This window comes from Suncus etruscus, chromosome 9, assembly GCF_024139225.1.
Source record: "Suncus etruscus isolate mSunEtr1 chromosome 9, mSunEtr1.pri.cur, whole genome shotgun sequence".
Taxonomy (NCBI): Eukaryota; Metazoa; Chordata; class Mammalia; order Eulipotyphla; family Soricidae; genus Suncus; species Suncus etruscus.
The window spans coordinates 47,484,581-47,503,309 of NC_064856.1; the positions used below are offsets into that span (position 1 = coordinate 47,484,581).

The 18,729-nt window shown below is 38.8% G+C and overlaps 1 protein-coding gene across 2 annotated transcripts in view; it reads right to left on the reverse strand.

The window, feature by feature from the left end:
• Positions 1 to 8,532: 8,532 nt before the first annotated feature.
• Positions 8,533 to 18,729, reverse strand: part of EMSY (EMSY transcriptional repressor, BRCA2 interacting) — a 99,985-nt gene continuing 89,788 nt past the window's right edge. For both annotated transcript variants that reach the window (XM_049780251.1, XM_049780252.1), the window contains 4 exons: positions 16,375 to 16,526; positions 14,292 to 14,849; positions 11,947 to 12,447; positions 8,533 to 10,513 (listed from right to left, as the gene is read on the reverse strand). In XM_049780251.1, the coding sequence (XP_049636208.1) occupies positions 10,319 to 10,513; positions 11,947 to 12,447; positions 14,292 to 14,849; positions 16,375 to 16,526 (1,406 nt within the window). In that variant the 3' untranslated portion in view covers positions 8,533 to 10,318. The remainder of the gene's footprint in view (positions 10,514 to 11,946; positions 12,448 to 14,291; positions 14,850 to 16,374; positions 16,527 to 18,729) is intronic.

Here is an 18,729-nt window from a genome sequence, read left to right on the forward strand (position 1 = left end):
CATCCGAATTACCTCAGATGAAGCACTGAGAGCTGAGTTCTTTTCATTAACTTCCATCACCTTCATTTGACTAGGGCCCCATATTTTAACGTTAGTGCCTAGATGAGTCAGAACAGGCCCTGTGTACAAGGAATGGAATACGGCTAGACTGTCCTAAAATGGAAAGTTTTACTGACCACGGATGGCACCACAAGCATCTCAGCCTATGCATCAGGTGGCCACTCTGAGTCCACATTTATGATCCCAAAGTTTAGTGTTTCCCACAAAAGGAAGTCATGGGCCTTGTTTGAAGTGAAGATTTGAGTGGAAAAATACCATGCTCCTAAGTGAAATTGTAGGCCCCATTGCTACAGCCATTGATCCAGTTTTCAGTTTAATAGAGAGACATGTGTGTGGTATAAGCAATCATATCCCTGCAGCAACCCCAATCCATTCGTCTGCAGCACAAATTGAGGGAGACAAACGCTATGGAATGAAGAGAACTAAATGCAAAGACAAGGACAATGGTTTGGCCTCTTATCTCTCTATGATGACAGGAACTGTTTTCCCAGCTGGAAAAATTAATAATGGCAAAAATAACTTCCTGATACTCTTGAGAACAGAAAAAAAGGCAAGGAAAGTTAAAGGTCACCCTATAAAGCTTTGTGTACTATGCACATGAAGTCACTGCCATGAGGTCACCTGCATTTGTAAGATGTACTATATGACCTCCCCTACTACCTACCTTCACAAGGTCATAAGGAATCATTGGGGAGGTCAACTGAAGACTTAGTGAAAATGTGGTCTGTGGTCCAATAGGCTTGACAGGGCCTAAAATCTTGTTTAAAATGCAGAAGTCAGGTGAGAGATTTTGTACAGCAGGGAAGGCATTTGGTTGCATGTTGCCTACTTGGTTTAGATTCCCAGCACCACAAAGTCCTCTGAGCATCTAGAATGATCCCTGAATACAGACCCAGAAGCACACACTAAGGACAACTAAGCTCCAAACCAGAAAGTAAACAAAACTATAAAAAAATGAAACAGAACTGTTTCCAGCTGAGTGGAACATGAGCCTACCAGATCAGAATTTAACTGCGAATACAAATTGCTGGCAGTGTGGCTATGTACTGGGACCCGAGTCTCTCTGGCCCTAATGTAGAGGTTGGCTCCTGCCTCCTTTCTCACTCATCCTGATTTATGGGGAAGCTCAAAAGCCTCCTCCATAGACCTGGTACTCTAATTTCAACCTGCTTCAGGGACATGCTGAGCCTGAATATACTCCCCAGCTTCCCTACCTCCTTACTGCTGAGCTAGAAAAATGGTCACAACACTGATTGGGAAGAAATGAGACTGCAATTACTTGTGTTCATAAGAGCTGGATGTTGCCAATTATCATCTAAAATGGTTCAAATAACAACAATGTCCTGTGCTTCATTTATTTAAGCTGTAATAATCCAGAAAATCATCAGTGCAAAAATAACTCATCCCCTGAGAGTTCTAAGTAAGATTCTAAAATCACCATCTAGGGTTTTCCTGCACCTTTAAGAAAAAAGAACCAATGATAGCAAGGATGAGCATTGTCCCCTGGGTTGGGTGGCTTATACAGATACTGCACAATACCATCCTAATCCAGAAAACGAATCAGAAATAAGGGTGCTGGGACTGGAGCGGTGGTACAAGTGGTAAGGCATCTATCTGCCTTGTTCATGCTAGCCTAGGACGGACGTTGGTTCGATCCCCTGACGTCCCATATGGTCCCCCAAGCCAGGAACGATTTCTGAGTGCATAGCCAGGAGTAACCCCTGAGCATCACCGGGTGTGGCCCCAAAATCAACCCCCCCCAAAAAAAGGTGTTACTCCTGGAATATGCTCATGCATTTTAGTTAACAAGTGCATGTGTGCCAGGAGGATGAGCCCCAGGTCCAGGATACCAGAGATGGGTGTGGAGGGGGTTGCAGAGTCAGCCAGGGGCTGGAGTGATAATACAGTGGGTTGGCTGGGTGCTTTGCATGCACCCTGGCATCCCATATGGTTCCCCAAGCCTGCCAAGAGTGATTCCAAAGCAGATTCAGGAACAATTCCTGACGGTCCAAAAAGCAAAAAACAAAACAAAACAGTCAGGAAGTTTATTATTGCCTTCCTACCAAGTCTTGTTCTGAGGACATGGGGGTAAAGTTGTTTTGCTCTAAGAGTAGTTTTAGAGCAAAACACATCTAGAGCAAAAATTGGGAGCCATGAAGGAGATATAGAAGAACCATAGAGCTTTTTTAGGTTTGGTTTTGTGCTATAACTGGAAATGCTCAAGGATCACACCTAGTGGTCCATGGGGGAACCATACAGAAGTGTTAGGGGGTTAAACCAGGGTTGGCTTCATGTAAATATCCTACTCATTGCACTCTCTCTCCAGCCCTGACAGAGATGGCTGTGCTTAGGACTTGCTCTCAGCAATCACTTTGGTAGGGCTCAGAGGACCAATAGGGGTACCAAGGAACAAACTCAGGTCAGCCAGGTGCAATCTCATGATATGGGGGGGACTCAATAAAAGTCGCTCTTCAAAACAATGGGTAACCGTGGATCATAATATATTGCTGTGTTGGCTTCCAGGTGTGGAATAGTCTCTGGATCTCACTAGTTCTCAGCTCTCTTTCCAAAGTCACTCCCCACCAAAGACCAGGTTCATACTTCATGTTTGGGATCTCTGCCAATTTCATCATTCCACTGCCTTACCTTTTGAGAGGTCTACCATCTTTCAGTCTTAGCCCTATGTTGCCTTTTTGTGTAGGGCTCTACTCTAACCCAAAACTTTACCTTTCCTTTCAGAATTGACTCAAAGACCACAAAGAGGTAGTAATACAGCAGAATGAATAAGGAAAAGTGCTTTTCTTATCTTAGTTTGGGAGAAGTTGTGGCTGTAGGGATTAAGTCAGGGATGTTTTAAGGCATGTAGAGCAGAAAGGGACTCTACATATGGAGACTCATCAGAATAATAAAGCAAGTGCCTCTATTCACTACCAGCTTCTGAAACTGCAGGGCTTTTTTTTTTTTTTTTTACTGTAATGAATGAATCATTCTGTCCCCTCTATAACAGCTGAGTTCAGTTCACCAACAGGCCTCTATCCTACATCTTTAATTTTCTTCTCTGCTGGACCTATCCCATAAATAATCCCAATTTGTTATTACACACACACACACACACACACACACACACACACACACACACACACAACTTCTCATTCCCACTTGTCTTTTCAGCAATTGCTTCATTTCTCTGCTCCTCTTTATAACTCACTGAATGTTTGAAAAAAAGTCACTGGGCAAATGGACATCTTTAACAAAATAAATAAGCACATGCATATGCACATATTCACACAATAATTATAACCATAAAAACCTGAGTCAAAGGAAAATATTTCCAATGACCATATCATATTTAAATGCTCACTTTCAACAATCAAGGTATCAAAACAGTCCAAGGGGCATAAAGAAAAAGAAACATGAGCACAGTGGTAGGGCATTTGCCTTGCACACAGCTGATCCAAGACAGATGGTGATTCGAATCCCGGCATCCCATTTGATCCCCCGAGCCTGCTAGGAGCGATTTCTGTGCAGAGCCAGGAGTAATCCTTGAGAGCTGCCGGGTGTGATCCAAAAACCAAAAACCAAAAAAAAAAAAAAAAAAAGAAATGTGAATAGAACCTAAAGAACTTGTGGAAAATCATAAAACAGATCAATCTAAACATTTATATGAGCTCCAGAAGACTGCACTAAGAATATTTAAATACAGTGGGTAAAGTGCTTCCCTGATCTAGAGTGCCAGATTAGGTTTGGGTTCTTGGCACTTGATATCACACACTCAAGCCCAACAGGAGTGATTTCTGAGTGAAGAGCCAAAAGTAAGCCCTGAACACTACCTGATGAGCTGCCCCACTCCACCCCCACTTAAAGGGTATGAGAGAAAAAGAACAAAGAAAGCTGTTTTTTCCACTTCAAGCTAATGTTTCAATGATTTCCTAGAATATTATATTCTAGGGATTTTGAAAGGCACATTGCAGGCCATTACCAAGGAAATCTCATATCATGTTGATGGGGTATCGCCTTACCCCAAAAGATGATCTTTATGCAAATAAATTCAATTGTAATTTATGGCAAATGTTAAGGAAATAAATTTCTTCCCCAAAGCTAAGAAAAACCCAGCAGTGGAGTGTATTGGATTCTCACTGAAAGAGATCTGGACCATCTCAGCCAAAGGTGGAATTCAAAAAGGACTGTGAGGAACGAGACTTTCAAATGTAGACATAATATGTGTATAGCAGAGAAAATTGGCAGTAGATAGAGAGGAAAGGGAAACAGACTATTAATCTGGAAATGTAGGTTTGGCTAAGACATGAAATCAATGAAGATGTTTGAGTAAAGAGGGGTAAAAGATCATATATTTTCCTATCTGAATGGACCAAGATAATTCGATGTTTTGTAATGTATTCATTTTTCCAAGTTCCAATGGCTTAAACTTTTTCAATTTCTCATTAAAATACACCTGAACTTTGATCAGAACTGATTAAGATCCACAGAGCTGTCTCTACTCCTATGATGCAGACACAGTGGTCTAGTCTAAGTTCCCTTCCACAAGAAGTCTTTATACTGCCATCCATCTGCCTAGGCCGCTCCCCCATTCTCTCAGCCCGGTTAAATTCTCTTCCTTCTGATCATTAAGCATTCATTCGTGAAACAAACCCCTGATGTCCTCATGCCATGCCACACTGCACTGCATCACACAGCATTCATTACTGAACATGTCCAATACGACCTTGAACATGTTTTCTGTGCTAAGATGATGCTCCCTGAGTAAGGCTTTCCCCTCTTCCCTCTATTCTTAAGTTTGAACATAGAGGGGACAGCGAGGTGGCGCTAGAGGTAAGATGTCTTCCTTGCAAGCGCTAGCCAAGGAAGGACCGAGGTTCAACCCCCCCCCCCCCCGGCGTCCCATATGGTCCCCCCAAGCCAGGGGCAATTTCTGAGCGCTTAGCCAGGAGTAACCCCTGAGCGTCAAATGGGTGTGGCCCAAAAAACAAAACAAAAACAAAAAACTTTGAACATAGAAAGTACCCAGTAATTACTGGTGAAAGAGAAGGAAAGGAATCATTATCAGGAAGAATTGTGGAGTAAAAAAAAAATATTTTCACTTTACTCTGCTGTAAACATCTTCTCCCAGACAGGGCCACCTCAGAGGTTGAAGTCAGCAAAACAGCTTTGTTTGCTGTAATTTTTGCTCTGTAATAAAAAAAAAAATTCTAGAAAATACATGGTCCCAGACTGTCATATTTACTAGCTGCTGGAAAGAGCATCAATAACACTCCTCACATACAAGGGCTTCTTTATAATGTCAAATAACTTTCGTTTCTTACATTTTCCCACATATACCTGACTGAATCAGGAATCACCTCCTTTATCAAGGATTATTTCCTTTATCAATTAGGAATACTAGAAACTATTCCTGAACTGAGAATGTTAGAAAATAGCTAGTCTTCTTTGTTGAAGAAAATTACATATTTACTCTATGTATAAAATCACCTAATCTGAGTTTGGGGGGTAAGTCATTCAGAGGTATCAAATGATGATTACACAAGCTTCTAAGAATGCTCCACCTGAATATTTCTCTATAAAACAATGAAGCTGTAAGGTGTAGTAATATAAATATTAGAGTAAAATAAAGCATGTAACTCTGTGCCAACCTTTAAAAAAAACAAAAAACACATGCTTGGGGCTCAAATTCAGGCATGACTCCTGCTTTCATTGTACTATGTTCTTTTTTTTTTTTTTTTTTTTTTGGGTCACACCCGGCGGTGCTCAGGGGTTACTCCTGGCTGTCTGCTCAGAAATAACTCCTGGCAGGCACAGGGGACCATATAGGACACCGGGATTCGAACCAACCACCTTTGGTCCTAGATCGGCTGCTTGCAAGGCAAACGCCACTGTGCTATCTCTCCGGGCCCTGTACTATGTTCTATATCAACACACTATTAAGAAAATGTATTTGTAAGCATTTTCACTCATAAACTATTACACAGTTTAAGAATGCTAAGTGGGGCCGAGTAGTATATATAGAGAGTAGGGAGCTTGGCTTGTACATGGCCAAGCTGGGTTCGAAACTAAGAGCCCATAAGCTTCCTGAGTAATTCCTGAGTACAGTCCCAAGGATAACCTGAGCATTGTCAGGTGCGAGTCCTTCCACAAAAATGTTAACAAATTTGTTATACTAGAGAGTAAGAACTAGAACCAATTTAAGAGTTTAAGTTCACACAGATTACTTTTCTCTGAAAAGTGGCTCCTTAATTTAAAAGATCCTTAATTTAAATGAAATTAAAAAATTCGACTTTAAAATGTGCAAGAGGGGCTGAAGAGATAGTACAGAGGGTAGGGTGCTTTCCTTGCATTGCCAGGTGTGGCCCCAAGACAAAACAAAAAAACAGAAAGTGCAAGACCTCAACAGTTTCTCCAAAAGAATACCATCAAATAAGTACATGAAAAGAAAATGTCGATCATTAGTCATTAGTAAATGTAAATCAGAACATTAAATCAATGCCACTTAACACATTACAGTAGTACACTATAAAGATGAAAAAGATAATAGAAAGAGTTGACAAGACTATAGAGAAAATTGAACTCTTCTGTACTGTTGGTGAGTATACAAAACATGGCCACTGCGAACCAAGTTGGCAGTTTCTCAAAAGGTTAGTTACCCTATGATCCAGCAACTGAACACTTAAGACATATACTCAAGAGAAATGAAAACATACAAATACCCAGAGCAGCATTACTTGTGAGACAAAGTAGAAACCATTTAAATATTCATCAACAGATAAATGAAATGTGGCACAATGACACAATGAAATATTACTGAGCTATGAAGAGGAACAAAGTACTAACCAATGATACCACAGGATGAACCTTTAGAAAACTATGCTAAGAAAAAAAGCCAGTTACTAAAGACTGTCTTATTTGACCCCCACTTACATGAAATGTGCAAAAATAGGCAAACCCACAGAAAAAAAGGTAATTATTTAATCGTTCTCTAGGGGTAGTGGTTAATTGAGGAGTGAGGTTGACATGGTAAGGGGTTTTATTTGGGGGTTATACAAGTTTTTAAAATTGTATTGATAGTTGTTTAACTTTGTACAGACATGAAAAACCACCAAGCTGTATGCTTGGAATGGATGAATTATATAAAAAGCTGTTAATATTTTTAAGTCCTCAAAATTAACATAAACACACCCACAGGACTGGAGAGAGGGTACAGGAAGAAAGGCACTTGCCTTGCATGTAGTTCTGACTGATGCAACCTTGATTCAAATCCCTAACACAACAATCCTTGAGCACTGGCAGAAGTCACTCCTGAGTACAAGAACAGAAGAGCCAAAAACAACCTGAGCTCCACTAGGTGTGGTCCAAAATTCCCAGCATCTATCCAACCCATATATATATATACATATATATTTATATATGTACATATTTATATATGATATAAAGCATACATAAAATATACATATTTATATATGATATAGAGCAGCTATCAAAATCACTTTAAATCAGAGGGTTTGAGGATTTTTTTCAGTATTGTTGGTTAGGATTCTAACAATTTTGTAGTAATTGCCTTGTATCCTCCAAATGTCTATCTGTGACATGACTTAGAATTTTATTTATGAATTATGTACAAGCAGATCTAATGCTCTTTTCATTACCTGAATGTCTTGGGAATCTATATATTTACAATACCATCCATCATTTAACCAAAAGAAAACTGCCGTTCTGTTTCTTCAGTTCTTCTTTCAGCCCTCACATTCGTTTCAACAGTAGGAAACCCTATGTAAATTTTGTTATAGATAGAATTTATCTTTAATTATTCACAGTGATGTTCCTGGTGTTTAGAACAGAACATGGCATGTAGAAGATGTTTAGCTAGTATTTGTTGAAAAGGGGTTATGTTCTTAAAATGAAACCCTCTAAGAAAAAAACAACAGGGCTACAGAAATAGTACAGTGAATAAGGAACATAATGTGCATGCAACCTGAGCACCACCTAAGTCAGTCAGTTTCCTGAGGATCACCAAGAAGAGCACAAGCTCTTCACACACTGGGTGTGATCCACCCATCTTGCCACTCCCTCCACCACCACCATGCCCCGCAAATTCATAGAACCATATCTCTAATACAAAGTAGCAATCAAAATCAAACCTAAGGTATTTTTTAAAGTATCATTGACAGTTAGGATTCTAATAATTTTATAGCATTTGCACTGTATTTTCTAAATATATAGTAAGGAGCAAGTCCTGACCACAGCTTGTGTGTGGCCAACTCCCATCCCCCAGATTAACTTCCTCATCTGACAATTTTTAAATTTATTTCTTCAAATGAAGACTACACAGAAGTTTTATTCGCTATTCCAATAGCTGAAACATATTGTGTAATTCTGAAAGGAACAGATATGCTATGCTGCTAGAATAGGTAGAAATAAAACATAATAACTTTATTCAAGTTTGCTCGTTACCTGATCCACAAATATTTAAAAGATATTTTATTTTATAAAAACTTACATTTGTAAGCAATGGATTGACCATAACAGAGGGCTTAACCTGGAATACATGGATAGGCTTAGAGGTTCATGGCCCCTAAGACGGTATGTAATGGTATCTTAGATGCATATTGGCAAATGTATCTTTTTGGTGAGAATTCATAATGCAATCATATTTTGAAAGAATTTTATGACCCGAGATTAAAAAATTACTTAACTAGAAACAGAGTCACAAAGTTTTTTAAACATGAGTTTGTACAATAAAATAATAACCAACAGCTCCATCTACGGGTGAGTCATTATCACCTACTAGAAATAATGACAACTACCAAAGATCAGTGCATCTTATGAATGCTTGTGTTTAAATCTTCAGTGTCACTCTAGTGGGGATTTATTAACTATAATATCACAGTTTTTTCCAGATACAGATGCAAAAATTAGGAGGCTGTTGATGAATTCTACTTACAGTACTTCAGCACCAAAAAATTGGGCAGTTATGCTGATATATGTGTATACACAGTTCAACATGTCAGTCTTAAAATGCTTATTTATAATGAAATCTATATAAAACCGTTAAAAACTTTTTCTATTTACATTTTTTAAAAAATGAGTATAGTTTCCTTTGCCATTACTTGTCAAAACTGACTCTTAACCTCCCACCCTCTTTACCCTCATCACTACTTGTGACAGACAAATCACAAGACCCAAACATATTGCTTAAACAAACTCTTCTAAAAAGATAGATTGCGTAAAAACATTCAGAACTGTAGATGAACTTTCATTTATACATTCCAAAGGGTGGTTCAACAAAAATATGGAAAGCCTTTTTCAAATTCTCAGTCCAACATGAATGTGCAATTTCAATGTAAAGATAGCATAATATGAATAATCTGTTTTCTTGAACATAACTGACACTTTTCCTCTGGGTGAGAAAATGTTTCTTCTCTGCTTCACAAGGAAAAAAATTTTAATAAGTTATCTTAAAGGAGGTGGAGGTGGAAGGAGGTGGGAAAGGTAGATAATTCTGGCTTCAGGAACTTTGTTAATAAGAAATATGGCCTGCTTGAAATGTTTACATTTAAATAAATAAAAGGCAAGTATGCTGCCTAAGCACAAAGGAACAACAATATAATAAATTAGCATATAATTGGTGAGAATGTACAAACCACCCAAAAAAACACTTCCTACCTACTGGTTAGTTAGGTTTCTGATTTCCACTATCCAACAAGAATTCTTTAATGCCAGTATTTTTCTAGTTATTTTATAAACTGAATTGAGCAAATGTTAAATGTAAAATGTTAACCAATTCAACACTTCCAAGGATCTTAAAAAACATTAAGATTAAAACAACAACAAAACTGTTCCTGACACACCAATTCAAAACACAAACTATTCACATTCTCCTTTTGGATGGTGTTTTGCTTAGTAGAAATCAGCGGAGGAACATTCACAGGAAAAGTCTCTTTCCATTGCAAGACAAACTTTTCCATTGGCCATGGTCCAAGAAAGAATTTCAGGTCTTACATCACTATAGATGTGCATTCTCTCTTTTTCCCTTTCTTCTTCTTCTTCCTTTTTTTAAAGTACATTCCCCTGTGAGTTTTATCTAGTTTTAAAATGCTGCTCCTGCAGCAATTGTTGAAACACTGCTGTTTCGAGGTCCACAACTTAAGTATGGGCAAAGTGCTCTCTACAGATTCCAAAATACAAGGGCTTCCCAGGACACTTGGTAACCAAGTAGGCTTTTAAAGTGCACTCCTATGTGTCCCAAATACTAGGATCGTTCAGCGGAACTCTGAGAGGGGCTGAGCTCAGTTCCATCCTCTGTGCTACTATCTATGTCCTGCTCCATTGCAGTCTCATCATCATCCAATTGCTGACTGGTGAAGTTATTAAGCTCAAGGAGCCCACTAGGCTCTACTACCACGTTGGAGCTGGCATGACAAGGAATAGCATATTGGGGAATAGCCTGGAAGAAAAAAACACAGAAGAGATTTTATGGTAAGAAAAGGCAATGAAGGAACTTTGTCAACAAAATTAAGAAAGGAAGAAACATTTATTGAATAATCATTACGCAGCAGAAACTGTGTTAGGTTCTTTTACATAAATCCTTCTAACTTAATTGGGTCACACCTGGAAGCCCCAGGCTTATTCCTAGTTTTACGCTCAATGGTTACTCCTGGCAGACTTGGTGGACCAGATGGGGTCTGAGGACTGAGCTCAGGTTGGCCATAGGAAAGGTAAATACCCAGGAGTTACTCCTGGCTCTATGCTCAGGCATCACTCCTGGCGAGCTCATATGCTATCCTGATAGCTCCATTTTCCAAGGCATTATCAATTTGGCAAAAAAAAAAAAAAAAAAAAAAAAAAAAAAATCAAGAAAACAATCTGCTACAATGCAAAGAGAAAGGGAAATAAAGTCTGATTTCTAATGGTCATTCTAGACTTAGTAATTCTTTAGTTGTAATCTATTTCTATGCATGGTGACAAATGAGTTTTAGAATGAAGAGAATACGACACACAGAAAGATCTGCTGCAATTGAATGATACTTCATTATGTTCACTAGCCTGTACTTACCAACGCAGGACAAGAGCTGCTACAAAGATTTTTAGTAACATTGAAACAAACAAACAAAAAAGCAAAATTTTATGGTTAATTCTCAAGTTAGATATAAAAATTACTAGTTAGAAGCATTCTCTTATATAGCATGCTTCTTTCTGATAATTAAGAAAGATCTTACTGATAGTCCCAGAAGCCATAAATTTGTATCAAGATTAGATGTGAATTTTCCTAAAAAATGGTCTTGAAGTTAAATTTACATAGATGTGAAATCTAATTATATATCATGAGTTTTTATTTCTTTGTTTTGGTTTTGGGGTCATACCTGGAGGTGCTCAAGGATTACTTCTGGCTCTGCATTGAGGAATTACAACTGGCAGTGCAGAGGGGACCATATGGAATATAGAATATTGAGCCTGGACTGGACATGTGCAAAGGCAAGTCCCCAATTGCAGTACTATTGCTACAGGTCCTCTCAAGAGTTTTTAAGCAGATTGGGGAGCCTAAACCTTTACCCCATAAAGTTGCTCAATTTTTGAGAGTTATCTGCTCAAACATGGGTAAGTATGACTTCCATGTACAAATAAAGCTGACATATGTTGTGTCAGCTGGTGTGGGGCTGATGACTACCTATCAAATGTGATATTTAGCAACAGCCAGTAATTTTCTATATAAATTTGCATATTTGTAATAGGTATTATGTCAAACTTGGCAAATGCCATCTTAGAGATATCTTTTTGCTATGTTAAACTGACTCTTCTTGTGATGTCCTAAAACACATCAAAATCCACAATCGTACCCCCACCCCTTCCAGACTTCTCATGTTCCTTCCAAATTCTTACCTGGATGATAATTTCTGCTGGGCTTTCTTCAGCTTTCTTTTGGCCTATATTCTGAATACGCATGAACTGGCCTGTCGTAGGCACTCCTGGCACATCGATTTTCCTTGTTGTTAGAGAAGGACCAACAGCAGATGGACTTGAACAGGACTCTCTACATTTCTGTTGTTGGGGAGTAGAATTCGCCATACCTGCTACCACCACATGAGTAGAAGGCAATGATCCTGCTTCACCAGCGAGCATACTAGTGGCAAGAGCCTTCTTTGGGGGATCCACTACCATATGCTCTACATTTGTATCGATCTGAGCTTCCATCAAAGACATTTTCAAAATGTCTGATACTGCTGTCTTCTCAGAGGACTGAATGGGAGATATGCTTGTGACTGGTGATGTCAGCTTAGGCACAGAACTGCCACCAGTTATCTTTGTAACTGTGGGAGGCTGGCGCCCCTCAAAAGTTATCTTTGTAACAGAGGATCCTTGGGTTATAACTGGCTGCTCCACCTGAAAATAAATTGGGATTGTGTGTGTTACAGCTACATATCTTTGAGAAAACTATCAAATATCCCAGACAATATGGCAATAAAAACATTTGTGAAGTACATATGGAAGACATTTTGAAGATCAGTGTTTTAATAAGACTGGATGGAAATAATATAATTTAAAAAAAACTAAAGAAAAGGAACGGTTGAAAGAACATTTGTTCAATCAGCCATGGTTCATAAAGGTAGAGAAGGTCGCAACAGCCCTATTTTCCTTTCAGATTTATATGCCCACACAGTTTACCTTCAACTCATCTCAAGTTACTTCAAATAATTTTGAGCTTTTTAAAAGATAAAAGGCAGGACTTTTTTCAATCTCTTAATTTAAATTACATTCATACAAATATATTCTATATGTATTTAGAAAATATACACACATACATATCCCTCCAATCCCACTGAATTCCCTAATATAATTACCTTTTGAATATCCACAGATAATTCCCTTGCAATCTAGAAAATAAATCTAGAAGCTAAATGTATTGACTAGGTAGTGACAATAGAAACTAAAAGAAGATCCTTATTGGGGTTCCTTAAAAGACTAGTTTACTTAGGATTATTACCATAAAAATGAGAGCTTACAAGGTACAAAAATAAACATATTTTACCTAAAAAATAAAAATGATTTATGACTATCAATTTTATGCACTGATCAATGCTGAACTGATTGAAATCTGCTTACAAAATTTTCATGTACGCCAAGTATATCCCGAAAAGTGTTTCAATATGCGCTAAATGAAAATTATCTGAATATTGTCACAAAATGAATTTTCCAACTCGATCCTGCACCAATCACTGCCAGGCTGCTCAGACCGCCTCTCTAACTCAGCCAATCCAAGCAGGCTTTTGATGCATGCAAATTAGACAATGTTTTGTACTGAATCTACACTGTCAAAAGCCTGCTCAGATTGGCCAGAGTCAGAGAGGAAGTCTGAATCTTTGCTTGTTGTGATTGGCTCACTGTGGTACACGAGCACAGGAACACATGCAGCACAGGAACGTTCTGTCTGATACAGCGAATATAGGCCTAAACCTATGTTTTAACTGCAAAATTGGGGGGTCGTCTTATACACCGGCAAATACGGTAACAATCAGAACTTGCCAGGGGCTCCTGAAAGCTGCTGTGGAATTGGTGTGAAACACTTCCATCTCTGGCCAATTTCACAATGGCCAAAAGAAATTAACTGACTTTCAATTTCAAAACCAGCATCTCTTGCAGTAAGGAACAGTTAATTTCTGGTTTCTTCTCCCAAAAGCCTAAGATATGGAAAGGTTTGAACCTTTACTTGCAAACTTTTGTTTTAAGTTTACAGATAAGATGGAGTATGCCTTGAGGGTACAGCCTAGGTGGAGACTGAGCTCTGTCTCTACTAGCCTGCAAACCACCCTTTAAAAAATGTGTTTCTCTAGTCTCTATTTCTATAAAACACACACACACACACAAACACACACACACACACATACACACCATACAAAACCCCTTCATATGACCATTCAAAAAAGATAGTTACTTTGAGGATAATAATCTCCTGGTTTCCAAACTGCTGACCTGTCAATAAAGCTATTTTATGGACTGGCAAAAAAAAAAAAAAAAAAAAAAAAAAAAAATTTTCATGTACTAAAGTGTGCATTTCTTTCTTAATGCCAACTTTCTAATGGGATTGAAAGTAATACCCGGGTAATGAGGCTTTTGAGTTTACTCTTGCCAGGAGAAAGCACTGCTAATCATGATATGCTTATGATGTTCTTATTTTGTTTTCCACGAACAGGGAAATTTAACTTTGCATGCTATCAATATTCTGTTACCTGGCTTGCCGGCTGTTTCTCTGATGAGGCTGGGAGCGGCATTTGGCTCTGGGGGGTTTGGGGTTGCACGTAGATTTTTGGTTGGTTCGGAGCCTGTTGCAGTTTAGGGAGTTGCTGCGTGGTTTTCACTGCAAGCACCTGTACTACAGTTTGCGGGGGCTGTGCCACTAAGGTAGGAAGCTGCCTGTCTTTGGCCACCATTGGATGTTGTGTGTGCTGTACATCTGGCTTGGGCTGTGCTTGTTCTTGCTGTAGAGGGGTGAGTTTTTGATGCCTGATGGAAAGCTGGGGCATTTGCGGGAGTTTGTGCTGGAGCTGGTCTGCCTGTAGGTGGATGGTTTGCTTCTGTTTAGTCTGGAAGCACTGTAGAGTTTTCACTTGTAGCTGAGTCTGTTCCAGCTGAGGCTGGCTAAGTTTCTGCTGTTTAGCTGACTGAGTCAGGGCAGATCGGTAAAACAGACCTGTCTGAGGGTCTAAGGTGTCCATCTCTTCAACCTCGCCCTCCTCTGTTCCAAGTTCCTCACTGTGTTTGGTAAAAGCAGTGTGACTGCTTAATGCCTAAGGAAAAGAGGCACAAAGTAAGAATGCAGTAAAAAAAACACCTAATATTGCTACAATTACTTCAAACCAGAAGGACTTGATTAGAAGATTCATTAATAATTTTCTGAAGAGTCTAAAAAGACAACTCTCAAGGTTTTCTAAACTAAGAGGGGCATTAGAATAAGGTTCTCAAAATAGGGATGGAAAGTTAGCACAGTGGGTATGGTATCTGCCTTGTACAAAGCTGACTGGGGTTTCAAATCCTAGCATTGTATTGGTCCCCATAGTCCCACAAGGAGAGATCCCTGAGCACAGAATCACAAGTAAAGCCTGAGCACAGGTAGACCTACCACCCACTTTCCTGAAAAACATTAACTCAGTACCACCCTGGGAAATCTTTCTTCTTTGAGTCAACTAAAAGGAAGTGCCTCTTAAGTGCACTTATTACTGCTTGCATAAATAGCTCTGGTGTCCCATGAGAGACAATAACAACCCACTTTGAGAACAATGGTCTGAGCCTCAATGGTGAAATTATGGCATGCGTGCCAGCTGTGGCACTCGAAGGCCTTACAGCTGGCACAATGGAAGGTCCGCAATTAAGATATGCAGCACAGTGGGAGCCGAGTGTACTGGTGTCTGCTTTGCAGCTCACCTGGCAACAGGGCCAGACTGGTCATTGGGAGGACCGGGCATTGGTGGCAGTTTGGGCAGTTGGGCTCAAAAAGGTTAGCCATCACTGGTCTAGAAGGTCAACATGTGAGGACCATGCCCATCCTGATCTTTGCAGAGTCTCTCTGCACCAAGAGGAGGCAGTTCATTAGTCTTCACCAAGCTGTGTCAACACAGACATCCTCTTCAGTCTGTTTCTACGCCTAAGGTAACAGCTTCCCATATACCCACCTTCCAGGAAGGCAGAAGACTGGGGACAGGGCCAGAACAATCCTATTTATGGGCAAAGAGTACCTGGAGGTAGTCACATAAATGTTGGAAGGAGGCAGTGTTCATGGGTGACATAATTAGGGCCAATCTATGTGACCTCTTCTAGTATTTTGAGAAAACAATGTCAGGTAGAATTCAATCTGATAAACAACATCATTTCTGGTTTCTTGACTCTCCTTAGTGACACAGTATCCACTGTATAGCCTTCATATATATACTTCTATTCTAAACTCAAAATCTTCTGAGATTTAATTGAAATCTCTCTCTCTCACACACACACACACAACCAACCCAACATTTTTCATTTCCCCAATACTCCTCTCTCCCTCTCTCTCTCCCCTCTCTCTCTCCCCTCCCTCTCTCCCCTTCCTCTCTCCCCTCCCTCCCTCTCTCCCCCCCCCACACAAATCAACCTGGGATTGAACCCAGGTCCATCCTGGATCAGCCACTTGCAAGGCAAACAGCCAACCAATGTGCTATTGCCCTGGCCCAGCAATTCAAGTATTTCTTTACCTATTTATTCATAATGTTCCCACTCTTATAACAGGAATAAGCTAAACCTTATTTCAGAGACAATTACAAAAAGGGAAAAAAGTGATACAACCTGTTGCATAATGTGGGTGATTGCTCCAGGAGAAGATGCCGGGATAGATTTTACCACCACCGATGTCTGTGTTGCAGTTTGTGACTGAGCCACATGTTGGAGAAGGGTCCGCTGAGGCTGGGAGGGCTGTTGGTGCTGGGAGCGATGGCTGACTGAAAATAGAGGAGGTGATGATATTTCTCCAGAAAACACCACGCATCTGTAATCAGTAGTCATTTTAATCAAATGTCTATGAAATTGTATCACTGAGAGAAAGTGTGAAGTTAGAGGCAGAAGATCAGAGTCTGCTCATCTATCATCTATGATTTAGACTGAGAAAATCAGTTATATCTGAGATTGTTTCCTCTGTAAAGTAGATTTTTAATTTTAAGGATGAGGTGGAAAATATATGCGGAAGTATTGTAAAAACTATCACAAAGGAGGAACAAATCTCTAAAAGTTATATCTACCTATGAACCTATGTACCCACTTTCCCCAACCTTTATCCTATAAAGGGTCACAAAAAAATCATCATTTTCCATTCTTAAATATCAAATACCTCAAAACAATTTCAAATACCTTTAATAATAATAATAATAATAATACAAAATTTTACTCTCTTGATCACAGTTCTAAATGCAATATAAACTCCAGAAGCACTCATTCCTTTATATAAAGATGAGCTATCTCATTGTCTAATAGTTCCTAAAGATATAAGAGGTGAAGAGAATAGTGCATCACAACCGGAGAGCTAACCAGCTGTTGAGGTCAACAGGCAGAGTGCATGTACCGTATAATCCGAGATAAAAGCTTAGTGCAAAGAGTTGGGAGAGCAGGCCCCAACTGGGTATGTCATCCTCCTTCCCCATAAAAATACTACAGAAAGAACCAGATTGAGAGTCACACCTATATTATGTCCCACTGTATCAATCATTAGCTATGTGAATTTGAAGATGTCATTTAACCATTAAAACCTAGTAATTCAAATCTCAAACTGTAGTGGGTTTTCTTTTTAAATATGCTTTAATATTTTTATTCTACCTAAAAGAAGACTGGATAAAATAATAGACTGAAAACAATTCTTAGGTAAACACTAAAATATATATCAACAAAATAATCAAAATATCATCCTCTCAAATTTAGCTTACCTGATAAAATGATTACAGTACCGCAACAAACAACTTTTATATACTTTTATTATAAAGATCTCATGGAGTAAACTATACGTTTATAGTTACACTATATGTATCTAAGTAAAACTAATTATCTACACAGATGCATTGTTTACCCACCTAAATTTAAACTTTTAAATAACAAGTATATACAGATTAAAAAATGCTAGTGTTCACTGGAAAGCCAACTTTGAAAAGCAGAAATACACAGAGCACAAGAAAAATCTGTAAGATTAAAGATTTGGAGAGGCTAGAGTGATAGTACAGCAAGTAGAGCATTTGCCTTCACATGGCCTATTAAGGTTTGATTCCTGGCATCCTTAATGGTTCCTCTGAGCACCACCAGGGGTAATTCTTGAGTGCAGCTGAGCCAGCATAACCTCTGAGCATCTCCAGGTATGCCCCCCCAATAATGATTAAATATTTTGAGAATTTTAAAACTCTTTCAACAATCCAAGTTTCTAATGTTTTTATACCTTGAACTACAATTTCAAATAGCAGTGATGCCATACTTATAAATCATAGTGGGGATTTTATTACCCAAAATTATTCCCAGTCAAAGATAAAATTACTAGAGAAATCAATATAAAAGTATCATTTCTATACCTTAAGTTTAAAACTTTACTTTCATAGAACTTTTAACCCTAGTTAGTGACATAAACCAGCTTCATTAATTTACACATTCTATATTTGCAAATGCAGTTTTCTATCATCGCTATTCATTTGCCTACATGTTGTAAGAAATTACATTGTCATCCAGTGATGTGTCTAAAAGATGTGCTATGATATAATAGCAAATTTCACAGTATGCTTTATTTGTACATTATGTTATGAATTAATAACAATGAATTTTAGTTAATAAAATTTTCCAAATATGCTCAATAAAACAAAAAAAAGTAATAGGGGTTTATTATTAAATTGACAAAGGTTAAAAATCAGTATGAGTGAGTAGGAGAAAACAAAAAAAATCCCACTTTTATAGAACTAACCAAACATTAATGTATTTTGATAGATAAATGACATTAGGGGCTGGAGAGAGAGCACAGAAGGTAAGCACTTGCATTGCACATGGCCGACCTGAGTTCGATTCCCAGAATTCCATATGATCCTTTGAGCCCACCAAGTGTGATTCCTGAGCTCAGAGCTGGGAGTAACCCCTGAGCACTGCTAGGTATGGCTCAAAAACAAAAAACAAACAAAAAAA